Raw genomic sequence first — 23,669 nt, forward strand, 5'->3', positions numbered from 1 at the left:
AGACTAAAGGTTGAAAGAATTTTTGTACTTAAGCACTAATTTAATCAGTTTTCATGCAAATGTATATTTCCAAACTTGGTCTTATTAATTTATGATTTATTGGAGTAATTAGTATGTGATGTAGGGTAGATGAGACCAAGTCACCTAACGATTTGATCATCACTTACTTTTTATGACTTATACACAATTATTATTTTTGCGATTTTTATTTATTTCATGAAAGAATATAAACTAATGTTCTATACTTTTAATTTAGGGTTTGTTTAGTCAGATATGTTACACATGTTTAAAATTAATCTCGCTTGTATTGTAAATTATAATTGTAAAAATATTTTTAGTATAAGTTTTATTAAACAGCAGTATATCTTCATGATTATGGGATAATAAATCATCCTCAAATATGTCATTTTCTTCATAATTTTCATTATCAACTAATATCACTCCTTTAAGTGGTAATGAATGAGAATTTTTTTTTTTTTTTGGAAATTTACCAATTATGAGCTTGAATCCACATATATGATGAAAAAAACACTAATATTTCGTTGTCATTATCAGCTTAAGTTTTTTTTGTTGAATTAGTCTCTTGATGTCTGGTAGAGTGAGAAAAGGAGAAAGCTAAAGAGGAGTAGCAAAAATCAAACTCGGGTTTCTCTCGAAGAAAAGATATATGCTCGAACTGACGCTAGACTCGATTCTCATCAGCTCAAACTACAATTGAGGTTGTGCGATTCCCAAAACCTTTTCCTTAACTAGAAGTGTTCAAAACAGACCCAACGATTTGATATTTATCTAATCTTGTAATTGAATTTGAATTTGACCCAACTTCAACAAGAACTTTATTATATAAAAATAAAAAAAGATATAAGATTCGATTTTAAACTGACCTAATTACCTAACCCTAAATCGACCCGACAACCCAACACTTTTAACCTTAACCATCTCAAATTAACTTACAAATTGTGAGTTAATTTGAGATGGTTAAGGTTAGAGGTGTTGGGTTATAGAGTGGATTTAAGATCAGGTAAGTCACAAAATCCAGTTTTATACCAACATTTACCAAATTCAATTATTATCCACATTGAATCCAAAGTATATACAATAATAATGTCAGAAACACATGCATTGCCACTCCCTAATTCCTACTCCCCATGCATCATGTATCATCTATTCGACTATTCCCATCTCTCTTTCATGTGTTGGTTTCAATTTTGAACATGCTTATATATGGTCGATCGACCATTACATATACTTCATGATTTTAAAATAATTATAAAAAAACATGGAATAATGCTTTCCCTGTTCTTAAAAGATTGTCACATTTTTTATTTGAACTTATTCTTTTAATTTTGCAATATTTGTATTTTAATTAGTATTTTCACTATTTTCTTTATTTTTTATCCACGCATCTTCTCTTATTGAAAATCTTAACTGCACTATTTAGTAATCCTTTATTATCATCATCATCATACCCAGTGTCTCCAACCCATAGAAAATTATTAGTAGAGTTTGGGCAAGGAAGAAAGGTGACAACTCATACCCATAAAGGAAAGCGTAGCCAAAGAGTCCTCAACTAGAGAAAAATCAGAAGAAATTTCTACAACGAATAGAAATGAGTGAAGCTAAAACTAATTCCGCAAGTTTGCATTATGTATTTAATAATCCTTATTAGGCCCAAGACATACCCTCTTGTTGACCAGCTTTGAAAAGGAAAGTAAAGAAAATTATGAGTGCAAAAACACAAAGTTTGCCAAGTGTTTATGCCACAAAAAGAGAAATGCTTGAAGGGTTATTCTTATTGTCCTTTATTTAGTTTTATATACTTGCTCTGAATTTTAATAGTTGCTATAGTTTTTGTAAAAATTACAATTTATAGACTGATCTTATATGTTATATATTTCTTCATGTATAATATAATACATAGTCAAATGAGATCTTATTTGATTCATTTTAATATATATTTTCATAATATTAACTTTTTAAAATTTTTTATCGTATGAAAAAAAGATATTAAAGATTAAAATCGTGCATCAGATAGCTTGAAAAACAAAAGTGTGGCAACTATTAAAAACCAAAAAAAGTATATAATTTTTTTTATGTAGGTTGAAAAAAAAATAAACATGTGAAAATTAAACTTAGATTTCTCCTAGAAATAATAATAGATGCTTCAACTATAAAAAATTTTAGATTTCTCTTTTATAAATTCAAACTTGAACACAACATAATCCTAACATAAAATGATATATGAAAAAGTAATACAATAAAATGTTGATCAAGTATACACAAAACTCAAAAGTGTCAAAATTTGAATTACTTTCAAATATCATATATCATATTCAAAACTCAATTGAACATGTACCAATTTAGCACCTCAAGGCTCAAATATTTTGAACTGAACAGAATAAAACCCATGTATAAAAATCAAATTAATTTATCTAGATATTAAATTTATATATATAATCAAAAACCAAAATTAACATATTTAAAATATTATATTTAAAATCCACTCGAAGTTCCTCAAATACTACACCTCTACTTAAATAAAGCATATAAAAAAGAAAAATCATATTATATACGTTTCGGATGTGACGATCTATCTTGTGTCGTAAATACGTATCTCTTATGAGATTAACATATTTATTTGGTTGGTAGTTCTTGGATATATTACTCACTTTATTAGATTCCAATAACTTGTGATGACTAGCTATTAAATCCCTCTCTTGCATGAATTGCATATTTGTTGTATATTTATTTTCCTTCTGAAATATTTATAACTAATTCTGATATATTGTTTGCGAAAATGTTATTATTATTAGTTGTAACTTATAACTGTAAGTATATTAAACCAAAAAAGTATATTACATCCAAATTGAAAAATAATGATACTATTTAAAATTTAAAATGAGTGAATAATATTAAAAAAGAGTTAAAATAAATGACTGTAAAAAATAATATTAAATAAGTATGTTGTAGAGATATTTTTATAAAAAAAATTATAGCAAACCAAAAGTAATAAACTAAAAAAAATGTTTTATCCCTTCGATTCCACAATCTTCATAACAATAGCTCATACAAACATAATGAGGTCAAAGGTTTAAGTAGTTTGAGTAATATAATGGCAAATAAAAAAAATGTGAGTAGTTGTTTGTGGTTTAATTAGGTTAAAGATTAATTAAAAAAATATCATTATTCAGTAAATTAGTATTTTAAAAAGCATTTAATGGTGTATTTAATTATTTTTTATAATGTTACAACTTATGATGTTTGAAAGTTAAAAGTAGTGATTTAATACTTTTTTCTAATATTTCCTCGACAAACTCTATTCCAACAGTTTCATAACTACTACTATTTCCAAACAATCTTAAATTTATATCTAATTAGACATCCAAGTATCTAACAAATACAATTGTCGACTACAACTACCTATAACTACAGGCCTATAGCTACTCACAACTAGATGTTAACATCTGTCGGTGAAACCATTTGACGGTGAAACCATTTTTATTGAGTTGGTCAAGTAAATTTAGTATGTTAAAGTAATCACTTATAAGTGATTAATTAGAAAAATAAGCTAATTATATAAGTACGTCTCATAATGAGACGGTTTCTTACAAAACGAGCTAAAAAAACGAGTACTTAAAAAATGTGCAGTGCAGGCTCATGGCATTATGGGTTGAAAACGTGATAACGGGCTCAAATACAGTTGCTAGCTGTTGAATATGATAGTACTGTTGGGCTATTATTTGGGCCAGATCATCTAGCCCAGCGAAGGAATAATTCAAGGGCAATTTTGGTAATGAGTGAAATATTTTGAGCTACTGTTGTGAAGACCTTTCGATGGCTATAATCACAAAAAGATCATTGATCAAATACTAAGAAATTAAAGTGTTAAAGAGTATATAAAATATGTCAGGGTCTCTATTTTAGCTTAAACTTTTGATTAAATTGGTCACTTGAAATCACATCAAAGCTTTATTTGTTGTTGGACACTTATAACTTGACATTTAATTAAATTATTGGTAAATTAGGGACCTTAATTAAATGTTCATTCCCATGAAAATGTGACTGGTGGACTAAAATTCTAAGGACACTCATCTGTGGGGGAGAGTACAGAAATATTCATTTTGTTAGCATGTGAGTTGTCCCACATCAGAGAAAAAGAAGAGAATATATAAGTGCAAATTAAATTACGATGATGGTCAGGTTGTGTCAACATATATGTAAAGATAAGCGCTCAGCTATTTCAATACTTGTAACCGAATATTCGTCACTAATTTTAAGTATCATAATTATGACAATTTATTAGTTTAACAAGTTAATATCAATTAAAATATACTATCTTCAAATGATCAAATCTTATTAAAGTTAAAGTGTCTATCACTTTTCCCGGATAAAATTTTAAATCAAAAAAAAAAAAATTTAATACTACTTCACATTTAAATAAATAAACTAGAGCATAATAAAACTTTGAAAGGATACATGCTCGTACCTAATGATGAACTTAACCACGTGATCATGTTACCTAACTTAATTTCACAGCCATGTATTATACATTTATACTTTTAACTCTGTAATAACAGAGTATAAAAAATAATATTATTATCAATAATATTTTTAAAGGGATTAATAGAGTATATATAATTGTCTAATTGATTCAACAGAAAACAAATATAAAAAATCTTAGATCTCATGTTTTCATTCTATAATTTTCCCATCTTTTATGGATCCAAATCATAAGATTATAGGGGACAATTTCCCAATTTGGTTCAGTATGATTGACTTTAGATTGTGCAAAAGAATTTATTATCAAATGATGCAATTAATTATGTAAATCCAATGCAATATTAATATATAATACTCTCCATCATGTACTACAAATCTTTACATTACATATTTGGTAAATATAAAACTCATTACCGCGTAAATCACCATAAAATCTTATATAGATTTGGTCCATATTATTTTAATGGGATAAACTTTAAGAAAAAAAAATGAGACATTTACTAAAAACAGATATGGTGAAAATTAAGTGCGATATACTGGTGCAAACTCAAATCTTAAAGAGATAAAGAGAGTAGGTTGTATGAAAGGTGAGAATAAAAAATAAAAAAAAAAAAAAAAATAAAAATAAAAAAAAAAAAACCATTTGCATAATTTTTGATCAATTGGTTATTTTTTTACTTCCATTCATTCCCATTGATTTTCAATTTATTATATACTTGTATACATTTAATTTTTTTATGTCGTTTTTCAGTCATATTAGATCATCTTAAACGTTTTAAATACCCTATTCCAATCTTAATGTTTAGAGCAACAATAATAAAATCAGAACTTAAGTAAATTTATTTCATAAAAAATACTTAAAGAAAACACCAAAACTTATTACACCAAAGCTTATTACTTTAAAATTTAATGCATTTAATTGATGAAAAAATATTCTAAAAATATTCAATTGAAAATTAGGCCCTAAAAATTTGAGACCTTGTACGAGATTTCACAAATGTAAATCGACGGCCCAACATTCAATAAAATAATATCCTTTAATAAAATAATGGAGAGGAGAATTAGACAGGAAACGATAATTAGAGAGAACCAATTCAGTTTTATGCCAGGAAAGTCAACCATTGAGGCAATTCATGTTTTGAGGAGGCTGATGAAGAAATATAAGGAGCGAAAGAAGGATCTGCATATGGTGTTTATTGACTTGGAGAAAGCATAAAATAGCATACCACAACGCGTCATTTGGAATAGCCTCAAGGCTAGAGGTATTTCTTCAATGTACATTGAGGCTATACAAAATATGTACGACTGAGTGTCGACTAACATTCAAACACCGGTTGGAATAATAGAGCTTTTCCGGTTAAAGTTGGGCTACATTAGGGATCGGCTCTAAGCCCTTTCATTTTTACTGTCATTTTTACTGACCATATAGTGTTGGTAACAGAAACTAGAGAGCAGGTTAGTAATAAATTAGATGAGTGGAGAGAAGCTTTAGAAGGTAAAGAGTTGCGCATTAGTCATACGAAGGCCGAGTATTTACGTTATGACTTTATTGAGACATCACCGGTAGTGAACCAGAGGTGTCCATTGGTGAAGCAGTTGTTAAAGGCACGACCAAGTACAAGTATTTGGGATCGATCATTCAAAGAGATGGGGAGATTGACGGAGATGTAAATCATCGTATACATGTGTGTCGGATTAAGTGGTGAGCAGCCACCGCGGTTCTATGTGATAGGAAATTCCCAAGCAAGTTAAAAGGAAAACTCTACAGGGTGGCAATCAGACCTGCTTTGCTATAAGGGACCGAATGTTGGCCTGTAAAGAAAATTTTTGAACATAAGATGAAAGTTACAGAAATGCATATGTTGAGGTGGATGTGTGGGCACACATTGATGGATTGAATTAGAAACCAAGAGTTTTGGGACAAACTAGGGGTAGCCCCTATTTCTGGAAAAATGCGCGAGAATAGATTAAGGTGGTTTGGACATGTGTAGAGAAAGACTTTCGACGCCCCTGTGAGAAGGGTAGAAAGCATTTTAGTATAGGGTAAGAGGAGTAGTGGAAGACCCAGGAGAACTTAGGATGAGCAAATAAAAGATGACTTGTATGAATTAAACCTCTCTGAGGACCTGACTAAGGATAGGGGTAGTTAGAGGCGTCATATCTATATTTTAGACTACTGATTTCCTCTTAGATTACCTTTTGTTGTTCTTGCCCCCTTGCTTCTCTCATTTCTTTTATTATTAGTATTATTGTTTTCTTTTTATTTTGTAGTGGTTCTACCTATTTATCTTATTTATAGGCATTTAATTTATTTTTCCCGTGTAGATACGTCTCTTTATCTTTCTCGAGCCGGGGGGACTTCTTTGGTTGTGCTTTCCTTTATGGGTATGAGTTGCTGCCGTCCTTCCCTCCCCAGACCCTGTCCATAATTTTTTATGAGTGGAATACACTGAGTAGGATAATGATAAAGAAAAATTCACAAAAAAAATATAAATAATAACAATATCTACAATGATAGCCCTCCTTTAAAACAAATGATAATAAACAACAAACCTTGGGCACATACCACCAAATCCAACAATTTATGCATTTATCCTACTAAATTTAACTCATTAGTGCGTGACACCAAATTTACCGTATTTTATTTGTTTATTATACCTTGTTTAATTTTCATCTATATTTAACTTATATTCACGTCATATCCATTCATTTTTCTCACTTCTCCATAATATGCTTGTTTGTTCTGAAATATTTGATATATTACGAGTATTGATGTTATTCATTATTCAAACTTATTTTATATATTGTGGCTAATGTGTAAGGAAAAATATAGTCAAATGGGATCTTATTTGAATCGTCTCATCTCATACTTTCACAAAATTCACTTTTTATAATTTTTATATGTGCATAGTTCAATATATAAATAATCAATTTAATATATTAGTTTTCGTAAAAAGTCAAATTTATCAAGCATAGTGAAACAGAAAAAGTATCATTTTAGCCAATTATCTTTATTTACCATCAAAAAACATATAGAGCAAATTTAACGAGACAGTATTTTAACAACTTCATGCAAGCATACTAACCTAAAAAAACTCTTTAAGAGTAAACCTTCAAATCTCTCTCATTCACTCACTCTTCTCATCTCTTAATATCCCTCAATATATTATCATTTTCAATAACCTCTCATCATCTCTTTCTAAACCTCACTTAATCAACAAATGGAGGTATTAATACCCATTAATCAAAACCTTAAAATAAGCTTAAAACTCTTCCTACAAATAGCATTTCCATTAATCCTCCTTACAATAATCCCCTTACAATTAGCTAAAAACATTTCATTCAATAAAAACAAACCTTTAATAAAACAAATTAACACCCCTAATCCAAACTTAATTAATACTAATCAAAATGATCAAATACATGGGTCATTACCCCCCACAACAAAGAAATGTGATATATTTTCGGGTGAATGGGTACCAAATCCGGATGCTCCATATTATACAAATACAAGTTGTTGGGCTATCCATGAACATCAAAATTGTATGAAATATGGAAGAAAAGATAATGAGTTTATGAAATGGAAATGGAAACCAGATGGGTGTGAACTTCCTTTATTTAATCCAAGACAATTTGTTGAGATTGTTAGAGGAAAATCTTTGGCATTTATTGGTGATTCCGTTGCAAGAAATCAAATGCAATCCTTAATTTGTCTCTTATCCCGGGTACGTTTTACTCTTCTATTTTATTTTATTATTTTTATATGCAGACTAATATGCATATATGAATTTCACCGGATAAATAACTGTGATTTTTAAGATTTATTTTATTTATTGGTATGAGGCACTATGTTATAGGTCTATTATTTTTACAATTTTGTTTTTGGTTTTTTATTAGTTTTATTTTTGTTTTTTATATAATTATTTAAAATAACTGTGATTGACTAAGATTTTCTAATGTATATATTGTAGTTTAAGATCTCCTCTTATAAATTTCTTTTGTTACGATGGGGGCGGATTCAAGATTTTTAATTTTGGCATGGTTGAAATTGATAATAATAAGGTAAATTTCATCATCATCATACCCAGTAGTGTATCTTGTTCGTAGAAAATTATGGTTAGGGTCTGGGAAAAAAAAAAAGACGGCAGCTTATACCCACAGAACAGAGTGCAGTCAAAGAGTCTCTTAGCTCGAGAAAAGTCTTCAAAGAGAGAGAAACCTGCAACTTACAGATAGAATAAATAGAATACGTACATATAATAAGGTAAATTTGTTGAAACTAAATTAACTTTTACTCGATACGGTGAAAACAAACATAAATATTGTTTATTTTAATATAAACCCACCTTTTTGGTATAATTGTTGAAAATAAACTAAATCATTGTTTATTCCTAATTGCTTAAATATTTGAAGATGATTATAAACAATAGACGAATTAATTATTTTTAACAAACATACCTAATATATGAGTTTATTTAAAATAAACAGAAGAAGAGTTTATTTTCAACAGATAAAACAAAGATTAGTTTATCAATTTACAATTTCTCCTAATAATGATTGGTTGAAAACTAAAAAAAAATCTTCTATAAACTCCCAATTAGTCGAGAATCCTAAATTATAATTTTGAGAGTCTTCGAAATTGAGTACTCTATATAATAATTAAAGCAAAACAAGAAAATTAAAGGGGCCGTGATATTTAAATTTTATTTAAGATATTCAACATTTATAATTATTTCTTAAGAAAGTAAATATAATTTATAGTTTGTGTTGTTGTAGATTAGTTTAATATACTTTATTATAAATAAATTAAATAAGATTTTACTCCTCTATAATATATAGCATGCCCATGTGATAGGTAAAGAGTATTAATTAACTAAGAATATAAGATGAAGTAATTGGCAAGCAAATGAAATCTTAAAGGAGACAATTTTTTGTCGAATTGATGTAAAGTTGTAGTAGAAGCATATATTTGACTACATGGTGTGTCTACTTTAGTTGTTACTCCTACTCTTTTAAGAATGTCAATATTATTGGTAAGAATAATTAATTGAATTTAAAAACACAAGTTTCAAAATACTCATTTAAACTAACTAATGTTATGTAGAAAGTAATTAAATATAATTAGATAATTTATATGTTGATAACAAGTCGACTCGATTTATAGGAGTGTTTCATAGTTAACTTTGATAAAAAGTTAAAAATAAATTTGATAAAAGTCTTTTCGGCCAACTAAAAAGTTGCATTTTGAACCAAAATAAAAAATATGCTCTAATTGGATTGCAAATCTATTTTTTTTGTAATAAACAATCAACAACTATTACATAGTTTCAACAAATCTCTTTCTAAAGAATAATTTTATTTAGCTAGTTTAAAAGCCAATAAAAATAAACGACTTACATTTCTTGCTAATCAAACAAATGAACGAAAAAAACTTAAAACAAATAATAGTCATTTTTGCCATACATCCGAGATTATTTGTGTCGACTAGGTAACATAAATGCTCAAACTAATTATTAGTTGGCAAAGACGATAACGAACACTCCAGTGGTATTTGTTAACAATCATATTGAATATAATTTTACTGTATAATAATAAAAAGGGAGTTTGATTGTTAGCATGTTATTTATCTTTTTTTATTAGATAGTATTGCAATGATTTGCATTTTCTACACTTATTATATTTATAAATGTATATTTTCGGAAAAATTCATACATCAATGAATACAATAAATCACAATTATTTCAATTATACAGTTGTATATAAATGCATTGTTTAAAAAATTATAATGGAAAATATATAATATATACTATATATACTATTTAGAAGATTATATATTGTCTGATAAAATTTTAGAATTACATCACGTAGAAAATTATACTACAGAATAAATTATATTTATTCCAGTGCAATTGGAATTACACAGAAAATTATACTGGAAGATTACACTGTGTATAAAATTATACAGCAATTTAGGAAATTACTTGAAGTACATAATTACCCCTTTTTCCATCAATTGTTATTTAAAACTAAAATAACATAAAATTCAATTAATTATCATTAAAATCAGTCATTTACATTGTTATACTACCATAATTACAATTTTGAATTTTATGAAAAATGTGATGTATGATTTGCAATCTAAAATTTCCTTAAAATAGTAATAAATTTAAAAATCCGTGCATTGCACGGGTTTCTATCCTAGTAATAATAATAATTTAATTGAAAGAATTACTCCCTCCGTTTCCTTTTGTTCTTCCCATTTACTTTTTACGCAATTTTCAAAGCAAATTTTAAACTTCAATATCTCTAAATATATATAATAAAAATTTTAAAAAAATACATAATAAAAAAGTACATTAAGACGAATCTAATGAGATCTCAAATAGATATATTTTATCTTCTAAATATGTGTAAAAAACATTAATTAAAATTTTCTCTCATGATAGAATATTCCAAATGGGAAGCACATTAGAGAACGAAAAAACTAAAAATGGAGGGAGTATTATTTTTTGACGTTGACCTAGAGATAAATTCTAAATTTTATGTTACATTAAGTAACATAATTAATATTTATATAAAAGTTTAAAATGCATTTTAGTATACTGTATAAAATTAAGTTTATCCTTACTAATAAACGTCCTAGGGTGCCGACTTAGCAACATCCTTATTAATAAAAGTCAAAACATATATTCTTGTTAGATATCGTATTTTAAAGAGACGACATCAAAATAAAAAGTCCACATTTTTATTTTTTTCTCTTTACTTTATATTAATTAGGTTATTTAGCGCATATATCTTACGCATCATTTAAAGAGACCGTCTCTCACAATAAATGGTCCAATTTCAAGACTTGATTTGTACGTTTATTGTATGCTGTTAAGCTTTAATTTTAGTAAACACTACTCCCTAGGACTAATTAATTCACTAATTATAGTAAATTGAGTAATCCAATGAGTATTACTTTATTTGTTTCATTAACATTTCACTTTTAACGGAATTTAATATGTAATTTTAATTATTTATATCTTAAATCACACTTAGCTAAAAATTATAAAAAAATTAATATTATGAAAACATGTGATTAGACGATTCAAATAAAATATTACTTGACTATATTTTTCTTACACATTAACCATTATATATAAAATAAACTGAAAGATGAATAGTATTTCTAAGTCTAATGTATCGAATATTTCAGAACGGAGAAAGTATAATATAATTGAAATAATTTGTATATCTATAGTAGCTCCGATCTTATTTTTTTTTCTCATTTAGGTATATGGAAAGAAATTAAAGAGAATAATGAAACATTATATTTAATTAAAATTATTATTTATTAGAATAAATAATAATTATTAATCTTTGAGATGATAAAAAATAGTAAATAGCTTTGTTAAAAATAGGGAAGGGTTCTAGTGAGGGACGCCGTATCACTGATATGAGGAAATGAAGTAAATTTTGTGTGATAATAAAATTGTAAATACGTGATGTTCTATTTGTAAAATGTGTCATGCAAATACCGTTATTTTTGTCCCAAAAAATATCCCAAATTGGTTTATAACAAAGAAAACTTTGTAAAATTTTCATTTGGAAAAAAGAAAAAACAAATAAGAATGGAGTGAGTATAAATTGAGAATATTAGTTCAACTTTAATATAATTCAATTATTTTTTTATTTGAATTAAAATTTAAAAAACTTTTATTGTCTGAAATGGAGTGGATTCTCAACTAAACTAGAGGAGGTCTAAGTAATTAAATAACAATTATTCTTAAAGTAACAAATCATCCTTATGTGATAAGATTCGAAAGTTTTGTAATTTTAATTTTTTTTTATTTTGTTTATATTATTATTATTATTAAATTTTTTTACAGCCGAATTATTGACTAAATAATACAAAGGTAGATAGTTTAGGTACATTGTGTCAGAATTTGATATTAATGCAATGACTGTTAAAAATAGGAATAGAAAAAGAAGTAGTTGTTTGGATATAAGAAAAAAAGGTTCATAAAGTACTTTTTTCAAAATATTAGGTGAAAATTAATTATAAGGTTGAATTTTTATTATTTACTTCTAAAATTTAAAATAATTATACTATATGGAGTAGTTGAAGATATTATATTATAAAAGTATACAGTGGACCTAACTTATTAAAAAGTATGATTAAAAGTTTAAAACCAATAAACTTGTTATAATTCAGGTAATTTTAACTCGACTATTTTTCATAGTTAATTTTGAGTTGGATCCATTAAATATTTATTTAATGTTGGTGTTTTGCATTAATTTTTCCTTGAAATTGTAAATAATTTCCATAATATATGAATAATTAATTTTTGATTATAAAGAAAATAATTAAAGCCTTTAACTTGATAAATTAACCTAAATTTATGATACCGTTTCATCATGAAACGAGCTCATATAAGCAGCCTATTGGTAAAAATAAATATTAAAAAACATTAAACACTAATTCTTAAATGAGACGGTCTCATGATGACACCATCTCAATTGGGCTGACTCAATATGCACTTTCTGTCTTAAAGTAATCACTTATAACATTAGAGTGATCACTTATAATTTTAAAATAATCAATTCTTATAGTTTTAGAGTGATTATTACTTATAACCTTAAAACGATCACTCACGATCTTAAGATAATCAATTAAAAAATTAGTCTAATATATGAGCACGCCTTATACTGAGATGGTCTCATAAAAGACGAGTTGAACATTAAAAATAACATTTATGACGACAAATTTCGGAAAATACGCTGCAAAATTGACTTTGAATTTCTGCTTATTCATTTTCATTTTTTTTATTTTAGTTGAGTTTTAAAAATTCAGTCCAGTTATTATGCGCTTAATTTTATGTATTAAACAATTAACATTTTTCAATTCTTTCTTTGAGATCCTTTTTCTCTCTTCCGAGAAATTCCTTCAGATCTTACAGAAATACTTCCTATATATTATTCCATTTTTAAATTATTAAATATAATTTAATATGATGAAACTGAAAATGTTGTAGTTTTGTGTTTATTTGCAAATACCATTGTCTGCTACAGCGTATACTTGATTAAAAATATAATTTTTTGTTTCATTATACGTGTTATATTTTTATACGTATTATATTTAATTTTTTATACGTAATTTAATAATTTATTAATATTATTAACCAATAATCTACATAGAATATAATTTTTTTATACATTAGTCGCAATTTATAAATAAACTTAAATAATAAATAATTTAATAATCTCCACCGATTCAACATGTGAAGTGATGGGTTTATATTGTCTTCTTATTTCACTTTGTTTTATAGGCTCTAGTATCCATACTCTTCTTATTGCTCATCCTCTTATGTTTTGTTCTTTATTCATTTCCCTCTATTTGTCATAATTTAAGTTTTGATTATAAATTAAAGTATATAAAATATATAATTTCAATTCATAATAATTGATCTTGAATAAATTATTAATATTGAATTTTATTAGTAGTAGGTAGAATTTCATAAATCACACACTAAAATAGTTCAATTTATGTCATGTCTTGCTTCAATTTTCTTTTACTTAAAATCAACTTGTCTTAACATTTGTTTGCAAAATAATCTTATTTTGTGATAATCTAATGTGTTTTTTTAGCGACAATCTCTTAGATTTATTTATTTATATTTGTGTAGCTAACATAATACTGATAGAATTAAAATTTTGATATTATTAGCGACAATTTCTTATATTTATTGATTTGATTATTTATTGAATTTGATTTACTTCTAATTGAATTTACTTTTACCTAATTAAATTTATTTTTACTAAATATTATTGTTAGGTAAACAAATAGAGTATTAATATCTCACTCTACAAATTTGGTTGTCGGCATGTCTTAACCCCAAAGCCTAACGTGAGATAATTATTATTAATCATAAACATTATTTTACTCATCTCTTATTTGATTCATGAAGTTGTGAAATAATTGTAATTTTTTAATCCTAAATGATAATTACTTCCTCCGTCCCACATGTTATACTTTTTACTCTTACTCTATTTTGATTTGTTTAATCAGATATGCTATATTTTTACTTTTTATTATGATCAACCTTTTTTCTTTTGTTCTCGTTTACATATTTAATTTATCTTTTTATTTTATTTATGTATTTTTTATATTTTTGTTTAAAATATTAATTTTTTTCTCATTATTCTTGATATTTCCATAATATATACTTGTAGCAAAATATTTTGGAATACCAAATTAAAAAAAAAAGCAACATCTTTAAAATTATTGGAGTAGTGGTCCTTCCAAATCATAAAAGATAAAAGCTATATTTAAAATTATAGCAATCAAAAAATAATAGTATATGACATTTTTTTTTAAATTATTGCAATCATAGAACAAGAAATTACATTATTTAATTTATTTATATAAAAATTATTAACCCTAAAAAGTTTATTTCCTGTTTATGATTTTGTTGATTGTAATCTAATGAAGTATGCATTATTGGCAATTTCAATGTATGAGCTTGGGGGTCCCCAAATTGATTATCATTTACTAATAATTAGTAAACATCAAGTCAATCATTCTTATTAATGAATTGTTCAAATGAGAGAAGAGGGTAATAGTAATTAGTAAGCGAAAGTCATGCCTTAAACTACTTGTCTAAGCTATTACCATTATTCATATCCCGCTCATAAACGCTATAATTAAGATTCAAGAAGGAATAGAAATGACAGATCATACCCTAGCGTTATCACGGGAGATATGGTATGATACTTTAAGCTCAGCTTTAATAGAATTGATAGAGTACCAATATAAAAATAAGGTGCAATTTCTTTTCAAAACAATTCATTTGCTAAGAACTCTGCAATTAAGCGTCCTTGGTGAATAGCAATTTTAGGATGCGTGGCTGACCTTTTGAAAAGTATTTTCAGGTGCACGTGAGTAATCGAGACCAAAATGTGTTGAAAAGACTCGTGTTAATATGTGAGACCAGTCTATAGCCTCCATAGGTAATTACTGACGGTCTAATGAGATTCAGTTGTTACATATGGAGGTCAAGTATAATAATAAAATTTATAGAATTAAGTATATGAATATTACCTCTTAACTCTTTAATTTTACTACAAAATATACAAAAATCTCTTATTTTAATTTTTGCAATATAACAAAATTAAATAGTAGAGATAAATAAGATTTAATAAATTTGTTTGTAGATGAAGTCAAATCAAACAGCAGTAGTTTTTTGCACTTATCCACAAATGGCTGGCTTTCTAGTGAATTATAGCTGTCTTTTTTTAGCTTTTTAGTCAAAATACAACTAACCAATAATAATAATAATAATAATAATAATAATAATAATATTATTATTATTATTATTATTATTATTATTATTTGTGATTTGGAATGTCTAATTATTTGGAATGTTTAATTTCTAGTGAATGTTTAATTTGTGATTTAATGTAACTTTTTAGTCAAAATACAGGCTTTTTTTTTCCAATAATAATAATAATAATAATAATAATAATAATAATAATAATAATAATAATAATAATAATAATTCATATCTTAATAATCTTTTTAATAATTTGTGATTTGGAATGTTTTTGGCGTTATTGGGGATACTAACACTTCATACAAACAAGTGAGTCCAGGATGTTAGTAGGAGCAATTTTCATTTGTAATTTGCAATTATTATTTATTTCTAATTAAAGTTCTCGAATTTAATTCTATTATCAACAAGGCGATTATTTGGATGATAATTCGTATTTGATAACTCCATTTCTTTCATAGGTGTTGTATTCGGTTAAGTAGGGTCGTAGGGACGTTAAAAATATCTTCTTTATTTTTAACCCAATTTAACTACCAATTGACCATTTTATTAATTATTATTGATGCATAAAAAATCTACAGATTAAAAGATTTCGAGTAAGATACTTGACCCGTATTTTTGGGCCTCTTTATTTTACTTTGATGGGTTATGGGCCTCTTTTGTTAGAGCTTTGGTCGTTTTGATTTGTTAGCAACTCGTCTTGTATGAAATTATTTTCTTAATTATTCCATTTATAATGAGACGAGTTCATACAGTTAGTTTATTTTTGTAAATGATCACTTTAAAATTGTAAATGATTACTTTAACTCACTAAATATATATAAGTCAGCCCAATAGACATTTTTTCTTACCATGAGACTGTTTCTTTTAGAAATATGTGGATTTGTTGAGCTTCGACTTTTAGTTAGTGTATGTATTACAAAGAGTTATTCTTGTTAGAGACAGAATCTCAGTGTGAAATTTAAAAATAAGGAGTTTATATTCTCATAATTCATATTAATTGGGTTATTTAAGCTATGTTGGGGCGTATCTCATTGTCTCATTGTGAATTAAAATCGAGCATTTAGTTACACGTTTTGAGATATATTAAATATCTAAAAAATTAGTATCGTTAATAATTTTATTAATTGTGTCATTTAATTAGGTAGATTGAGATTTTATTTAATATAGTTTCATTAATTTTTAACTCTTTTTTTTCAATTAATTTTTAGGTAGAATATCCATATGATGTCTCCTACACTAAAGATGAGCATTACAAACGTTGGTGGTATCAAAACTACAACTTCACGGTAGCAATGTACACAAGTCCTTTCCTAGTGAAGTTTCAAGAGAACGACCCGAACGGGCCATCAGGAACGGGTATTTTTGGGCTTTTCTTAGACGAGGTCGATGAGGCTTGGTCGACCCAAATCGACGAGTTTGATTACATTATTGTATCCGCTGGCCATTGGTTTTTCCGATCCATGATGTACTACGAGAAGAAAACCCTCATTGGGTGTCGTTATTGCGACATTCAAAATATCACCGACTACACCATCACGTATGGTTATCGAAAGGCGTTTCGGACAGCGTTTCGGGCAATTTTGGAGAGGGAAAATTTTAAGGGTGTAGTGTATTTAAGGTCATTTGCACCATCACATTTTGAAGGGGGGGAATGGAACAAAGGTGGGAATTGTTTAAGGAAAAAGCCTTATAAAAGTAGTGAAATTAGTTTACAAGGGATTGATTTGGACTTGTACATGGCCCAAATAGGGGAATTTAAGGTGGCCCAAAAGATGGGCCTACAAAAAGGCCAAAAGTTTAGGCTTATTGATTTGACACAAACCTCATTGATGAGGCCAGATGGGCACCCAAGTAGATTTGGGCATTGGCCCAATGAAAATGTGACCTTGTACAATGATTGTGTTCATTGGTGCTTACCTGGGCCCATTGATACTTGGAATGATTTTCTACTTGAGATGCTAAGAAGTGAAGGAAAGATGTTTAAGGAGGACATGTTGCTACATTCAAAGGAGAGAAAGTTGAAAAGTACATAATATTCTCTCGTTTCACTCGTTTTGTTACATTTTCTATTTGGGAAAACCGTATTTCTGGTACTATTATACTATATTTTAAAATAGATAATGTAACTATATTTTTTTCTACATCTGATATATAAATTTAACTTTCTTTTTTTACATCCTCACCATGTTTCACCTATTATTTTCTTTTTTTTCACTTATTTTCTATTATACTTTAAAAAATACTAAAAACATGAATGTAGCGATTTGATGGGATTGAGGAATATGTGACTTACTTAAGGAATATTTTGTATTGTTTGATGGATTTAATTATTTCAAGAATTATTTATGATTGTATACAATGGAGCAAAAAGTGCCTATTTATGGGGTTAAATACGGTTTTATTCTTTGCTAGGAAGTTGGATGTTGCATCAAATTCTTTTCTCCCAATTTTCTTGCAAACCCATGATTTTAGCTCTAGAAAAATTTACCAATTATACATAAAATTCGTCAAATATTGCTAATCATATTCACCTTTATCCAAGACAAGGAAATATATAATCATACACATATTATAATCCAGGAACTTCTATTCACGTGTAATCATATTAAAGTCATTTCTAAATATAATTTTTCCGCCACTCTATACTACTTCATTCATATTCCAACCTAATAAAGTATATATTTCTATGTAAGGAGTACTTCTCTTTTTAGGTATACAACTGAATATAAAAGGGTTTAATTAATTACTATCATTTGATCATAAACCAAATCGTAACACTAATAAAATTTTACTTCAATTAAAAGCAAAATTTACTAACATATTTAGTGCACACCAAAAGAATATAAAGCACTTCTTTTAAGAATAAGCATTAATTCCTCCACAATGATAATACTTTCTCATTATAAGTTGTTTACAGTGAAAAGGATCTGAAAACGCCATCTTGAATATTGAGCACTTTACTTTTAAACCATTTCTTTGTCAATAATAATAATAATTCAAAAGTGAAGAAACAAGAATATAAAGTACATTTTACTTGATCACCGGAATTCCACAGGTAATATCAATTCCTTAAATCTTTATTTATGAATTATAGGTCATTATATACTTGTAATTATATAGTATGCACGTTTTTACTAATTAGGTCACGAACGCTACAAATAACGATTTAGTGCCATGATAATTAAGAAGATGAATCAACTCAATTTTTAATTTAGGCTTAAATTAATAGTTTATATGGTACAATATTAAAATTTATTCCCTCTATTTTTACATTTTTATAATATACTTGTGAATTTTTCACTAATTTTATTTTAATATTTTTTTATTATTAATGATTATCATCATGAGAATATCAAGTAGTAATGAAGAGAATAAATATAAAAATATCAAAATCTTTGTTTGTCTGGGCAAGGATGTTGTTCGATATAAATAGCTAGCAACCAAGAAAACACTAAACGTATAATTTCTTTGTTCTAAAGTATGTGTAATATTAGAAATATTGCACTATTTATTTATCATCCTTAATTATAATTAGTTTTTAATCTATAAGTTTAAACATAGTAAGGTTTGATCGGTTTACTTCGTTTCAAAGCAAAAATTATTAATATTAAATTATTATACTCTATTCAATATACTAATATAATTCAACCCTAAATATTTCTAATTGCACATAATTAAAAATTATAAAAATTAAAATTAATGAATATTACATTGAGACAAACCAAACAAAATCTTACTTAAATATATTTTGACATCTGAATTAAGAATAAAATATAAATTAAAAGTAATTAGTAAATGATTTCAAAAAATCAAATAAGACAAATCATTTTTGTATCTTTTGTGCAGTTGCATTTTGTTATCATTTTTACATTAAGTTCATATATTCACGTACAACCATTGTGTTTATTTACTTTTATAATCTTTGTAAAATTACTAGTATAATAAATAAATGATAAATATATAATTTTTCTGGAATAATAAAAGTTTACAAAATAGTATTTTAAATTTAAATATGTATTGTTACTTATATAGTAATATACATACATGTGTCGTTATTGTTTAATTCCATTCATAACTTAAACCTCTTTTTTGTAATTTAGCAAGATTGGTTAAAAATATATTATAAATTTGTTATAAAAAAATCTTTTAAATATCGTATATAGCACTGATAAATACCTAGTATATAATATAATGTGAAAGCGATCGACAAAGTATGAATTATATTGAATATAATGGTTTAAATATGTACCAATAAGCTAGACAAGTTATGCAATAAGATGAATTCAAAATAATTAACAAATAAGAACACCCACTTTACTTGTATATTGGAGGTAAAACTGATCGTATTTCTCTAGTCCTCTCTATAATGGGAGTATGAGTATGAATTGTTCGTCACCTTCTCTTATTCAGACCCTTCTTTCGAGCGGGACTTTGGTCAATGATGATGATGTTTTTATGATATGGAGTTACTATTTACTAGCTTATTCATGTACAACACATGTATTGCTTAAGTTCAGATAACTATGGAATGTGAAAAGAAATATGGGGAGAGATATATTACATAAGCATGAAAGACTTGAAAAAAGGATAATTAGCTCTAGCATGAGCTCTCCTCGAGTAACGATGCATAAAAATGCCCTTATGTAAATATAGCAAATGAGTTGTGGATAGGGCTGAATACAATCCCAATCGATTTAGTATGACTAGACAAAAAATTTTAGTCTCGAAATTCTTAAGATCATACGGGACATTAAAATGATAAAATCAAACCGGAACAAACTGTTTTAATCTAATCTACTATTTTTTTCTTTTTAACTCTTTTATTCCAAATTAATATATTTGTTTATACAAATATTTCGCACCTGCATTCATCAAATATAATGATTTGTAATTAGTTGATTACTATTAGAATAATATCTTTATGATTCTTAGAATATTATGTCAATATTTTGATTATAAGCAAAATCTTTGTAATTATTTAGTTTCCATAACTTAGGAGTATATCTTGTATATATTGCATATTGATTTAATGACAAATCAAGTGAAAATCATTTCCAGTATTTTATCATTGCCTAGGTTGTGATCTCCTTTCTTCCTCCATTTCTCTTGGTTGTGTCGCCACCTCTTGGTTGTGTCGCCTCCTTCATTTGCCTTCCTTCCCTTTCTCTTCTCATGGCTTCTTCCACAAAATTACACCCGGCTACCCTCTTTACTAACATCAAAACTTGTGTTCCTATCCAACTTGATGATGAAGGACTTAATTACAATACTTGGGTTACTCTTTTTCAACTTCAATGTCGGGCTAATCTTGTCGACGATCATATTACTCCCAAGGACTCATCAAAAACATCGGATGCTATGGATTCTGAGTGGAAACGTCTCGATGATATTGTTCGCACATGGATTTATAGCACTATTAGTCCTTTTCTTCTTCCTTCTATTGTTCGTTCCGAAGATAGTGCTCTTGCTGCTTGGAATCACCTTAAAAAACAATTTTCAAAACAATAAAACTTCCCGTATCCTTCACCTTGAATCCCAATTTAATGATCTCTCCCTTTCTAACTTTCCTCATGTAAAAGCCTATTGCAATGAGCTCCAAAACCTTGCTACTATCCTTACTAATCTTGGCACCACTATCTCGGACAATCGATTAGCCCTTCAACTCCTTCATGGTTTATCTTCCGATTACCGTCCTTTCAAGTCCACGGTTCAACACATGAAACCTCTTCCCTCTTTTGATGATCTCCGCTCTATGTTGGAATTAGAAGAGCATTCATATGTTAAGGATAAAATTCCTCCTCAAGATTCGGCCCTTGTTTCACAAAATTTGGAGAAATTTGAAAAATTGGACTTCCAGGGCATCACCACCACCACCGCCACCCACCATGGTGGCCGCTGGCAGCCAAGGCGTGGTGACCGGACCTACCGTAACTACCAGCAGCCCCATGGTGGCCGTGGCTCATTCCAGTAGCAGTAGGTTCCTTTTCAATCACCAAGATCTTTTGGATCAGGCCTAATACCTCCAGGCCCAAACTCCAATTCATGGGCTCAATTCCCTTATCAAGGCTGGTATCCTTCTCCTTGGGCTGTTCCACCTTGCCCTCATCCTACACAGCAGTAGGCTTTTATGTCACGCCATATGCCACGGCCCAAATCTCATTCTGGGTCTGGCATACTTGGCCCACATCCAGCACAAAGTTTTTGTTCGCTCTTCCTCTTCAAATGGGTATTGTCCTACCGATATTGACTAAGCAATGCATACTCTTTCTCTTTCTTCTCCGGATGAAAAATTTTATATGGATATCGGTGCTACGTCTCACATGACACATTTCCAAGGTATTTTCTCTCACTATTCTCCTTTAAAGCATTATTTTAATAATGCTATTATTGTCGGAAATGGTCATCTGATTCCTGTTCTTGGTCACGGACATGTATCTATCCCTTCCCCTACCCAACAATTAACCTAACAAATGTTCTTCATGCTCCTAACCTTATCAAAAACCTCATTTCAGTCTGCAAATTTACTCATGAAAATAATGTTTCTGTTGAATTTGATCCCTTCGGGTTTTCTGTGAAGGATTTGGCCACAGGGAGCATCATTCTTCGATCTAATAGCACTGGTGATTTATATCCATTCCAATCAACACATGGAGTTTCCTCTTCATCTACCCCTTCATCGGCTTTCTCCATTTTGTCTTCTATCATATGGCATTCTCGCTTGGGTCATCCGGGCAAAGGAGCTCTAAAATCTTTATTTTCTTTTAGTTTGATCAAATATAATAAAAATCCGTTTTTTTGTCATTCTTGTCATTTAGGAAAACATGTTAGACTTCCCTTTCCTAATTCTACTCATGTTAGTTCTCGTCCCTTTGAAATACTACATAGTGATTTATGGACTTCTCATGTTTCAAGTCCGTCTGATTATAAGTATTACGTTTTATTTCTTGATAATTACTCAAATTATTTATGGACTTTTCTTTTGCTTCGCAAATCCCAATTTTATGACATATTTTTCAATTTTTATACCTTTGTTCAAACTAAATTCGAGCTTAACATCAAATCTTTTCAATGTGATCATGGGGGCGAATTCGATAACAAATTATTTCATAAATTTTGTCTTGATCGGGGTATTTTTCTTCGCTTTTCTTGTCCTCATACATCTTCTCAAAATGGCAAATCAGAACGCAAAATACGTTCCATCAATAATATTGTTCATACTTTGTTATGCCATGCGTCTCTTCCTCCTTCTTTTTGGCCTCACGCCTTAAACACCGCTACTTATCTTCTCAATATTCTACCTTCCAAATTACTTCACCATCTAACTCCAACCCATTTACTTTATCATCAAACCCCCTCTTATACTCATCTTCGGGTTTTTGGTTGTCTATGTTTTCCCTTATTTCCCGCCACCACTATTCATAAATTACAACCCCGCTCATCTTCATGTGTCTTTTTGGGTTACCCGTCCTCACATCGTGGATACAAATGCTATGATATCTCCTCCAATAAAATCATCATTTCTCGTCATGTCCTTTTTGACGAATCCACCTTTCCTTTTTCCCGTTCAACTCCTCCTCGTTACCAAGATTATGCTTTTTATGAAGAAGGCTCTCCTTTGGCCATCCTCACTGACAACGCCCAGCCTACATATACTAACCCACCTTGCTCCAGCCCACCTCCTTGTCATGGATCAATGTCTGGCCCAGTTACACAACCCACAGAAACTCCCCGTCCACTCCCTCTCCTTGAGTATCACCCCCCTTCTCCCTCGTCTGGGCCTGCTCCAAGCCCAATTCCCACATCCCCACCCCAACACAGCCCAGTATCCTCACCCAACACCCCTACACATCCCAG

The 23,669-nt window shown here is 28.4% G+C and overlaps 1 protein-coding gene across 1 annotated transcript; it reads left to right on the top strand.

Moving 5' to 3' along the window:
* Nucleotides 1-7,603: 7,603 nt before the first annotated feature.
* On the top strand, nt 7,604-18,169 carry LOC130802339 (protein trichome birefringence-like 19). The gene is made up of 2 exons (XM_057666311.1): nt 7,604-8,225; nt 17,024-18,169. Exons 1-2 carry the CDS (start codon nt 7,722-7,724, stop codon nt 17,846-17,848), a joined length of 1,329 nt encoding a protein of 442 aa, XP_057522294.1. The 5' UTR covers nt 7,604-7,721; the 3' UTR covers nt 17,849-18,169.
* Nucleotides 18,170-23,669: the final 5,500 nt, after the last annotated feature.

Source organism: Amaranthus tricolor, chromosome 16, assembly GCF_026212465.1.
Source record: "Amaranthus tricolor cultivar Red isolate AtriRed21 chromosome 16, ASM2621246v1, whole genome shotgun sequence".
Taxonomy (NCBI): domain Eukaryota; kingdom Viridiplantae; phylum Streptophyta; class Magnoliopsida; order Caryophyllales; family Amaranthaceae; genus Amaranthus; species Amaranthus tricolor.

Excerpts from the sequence above, each read along its gene's own strand:
- LOC130802339 (XM_057666311.1), top strand. The coding sequence starts at position 7,722 with ATGGAGGTATTAATACCCATTAATCAAAACCTTAAAATAAGCTTAAAA. Across the intron at positions 8,226-17,023 it reads TAATTTGTCTCTTATCCCGG|GTAGAATATCCATATGATGT; the intron begins GTACGTTTTACT and ends ATTAATTTTTAG.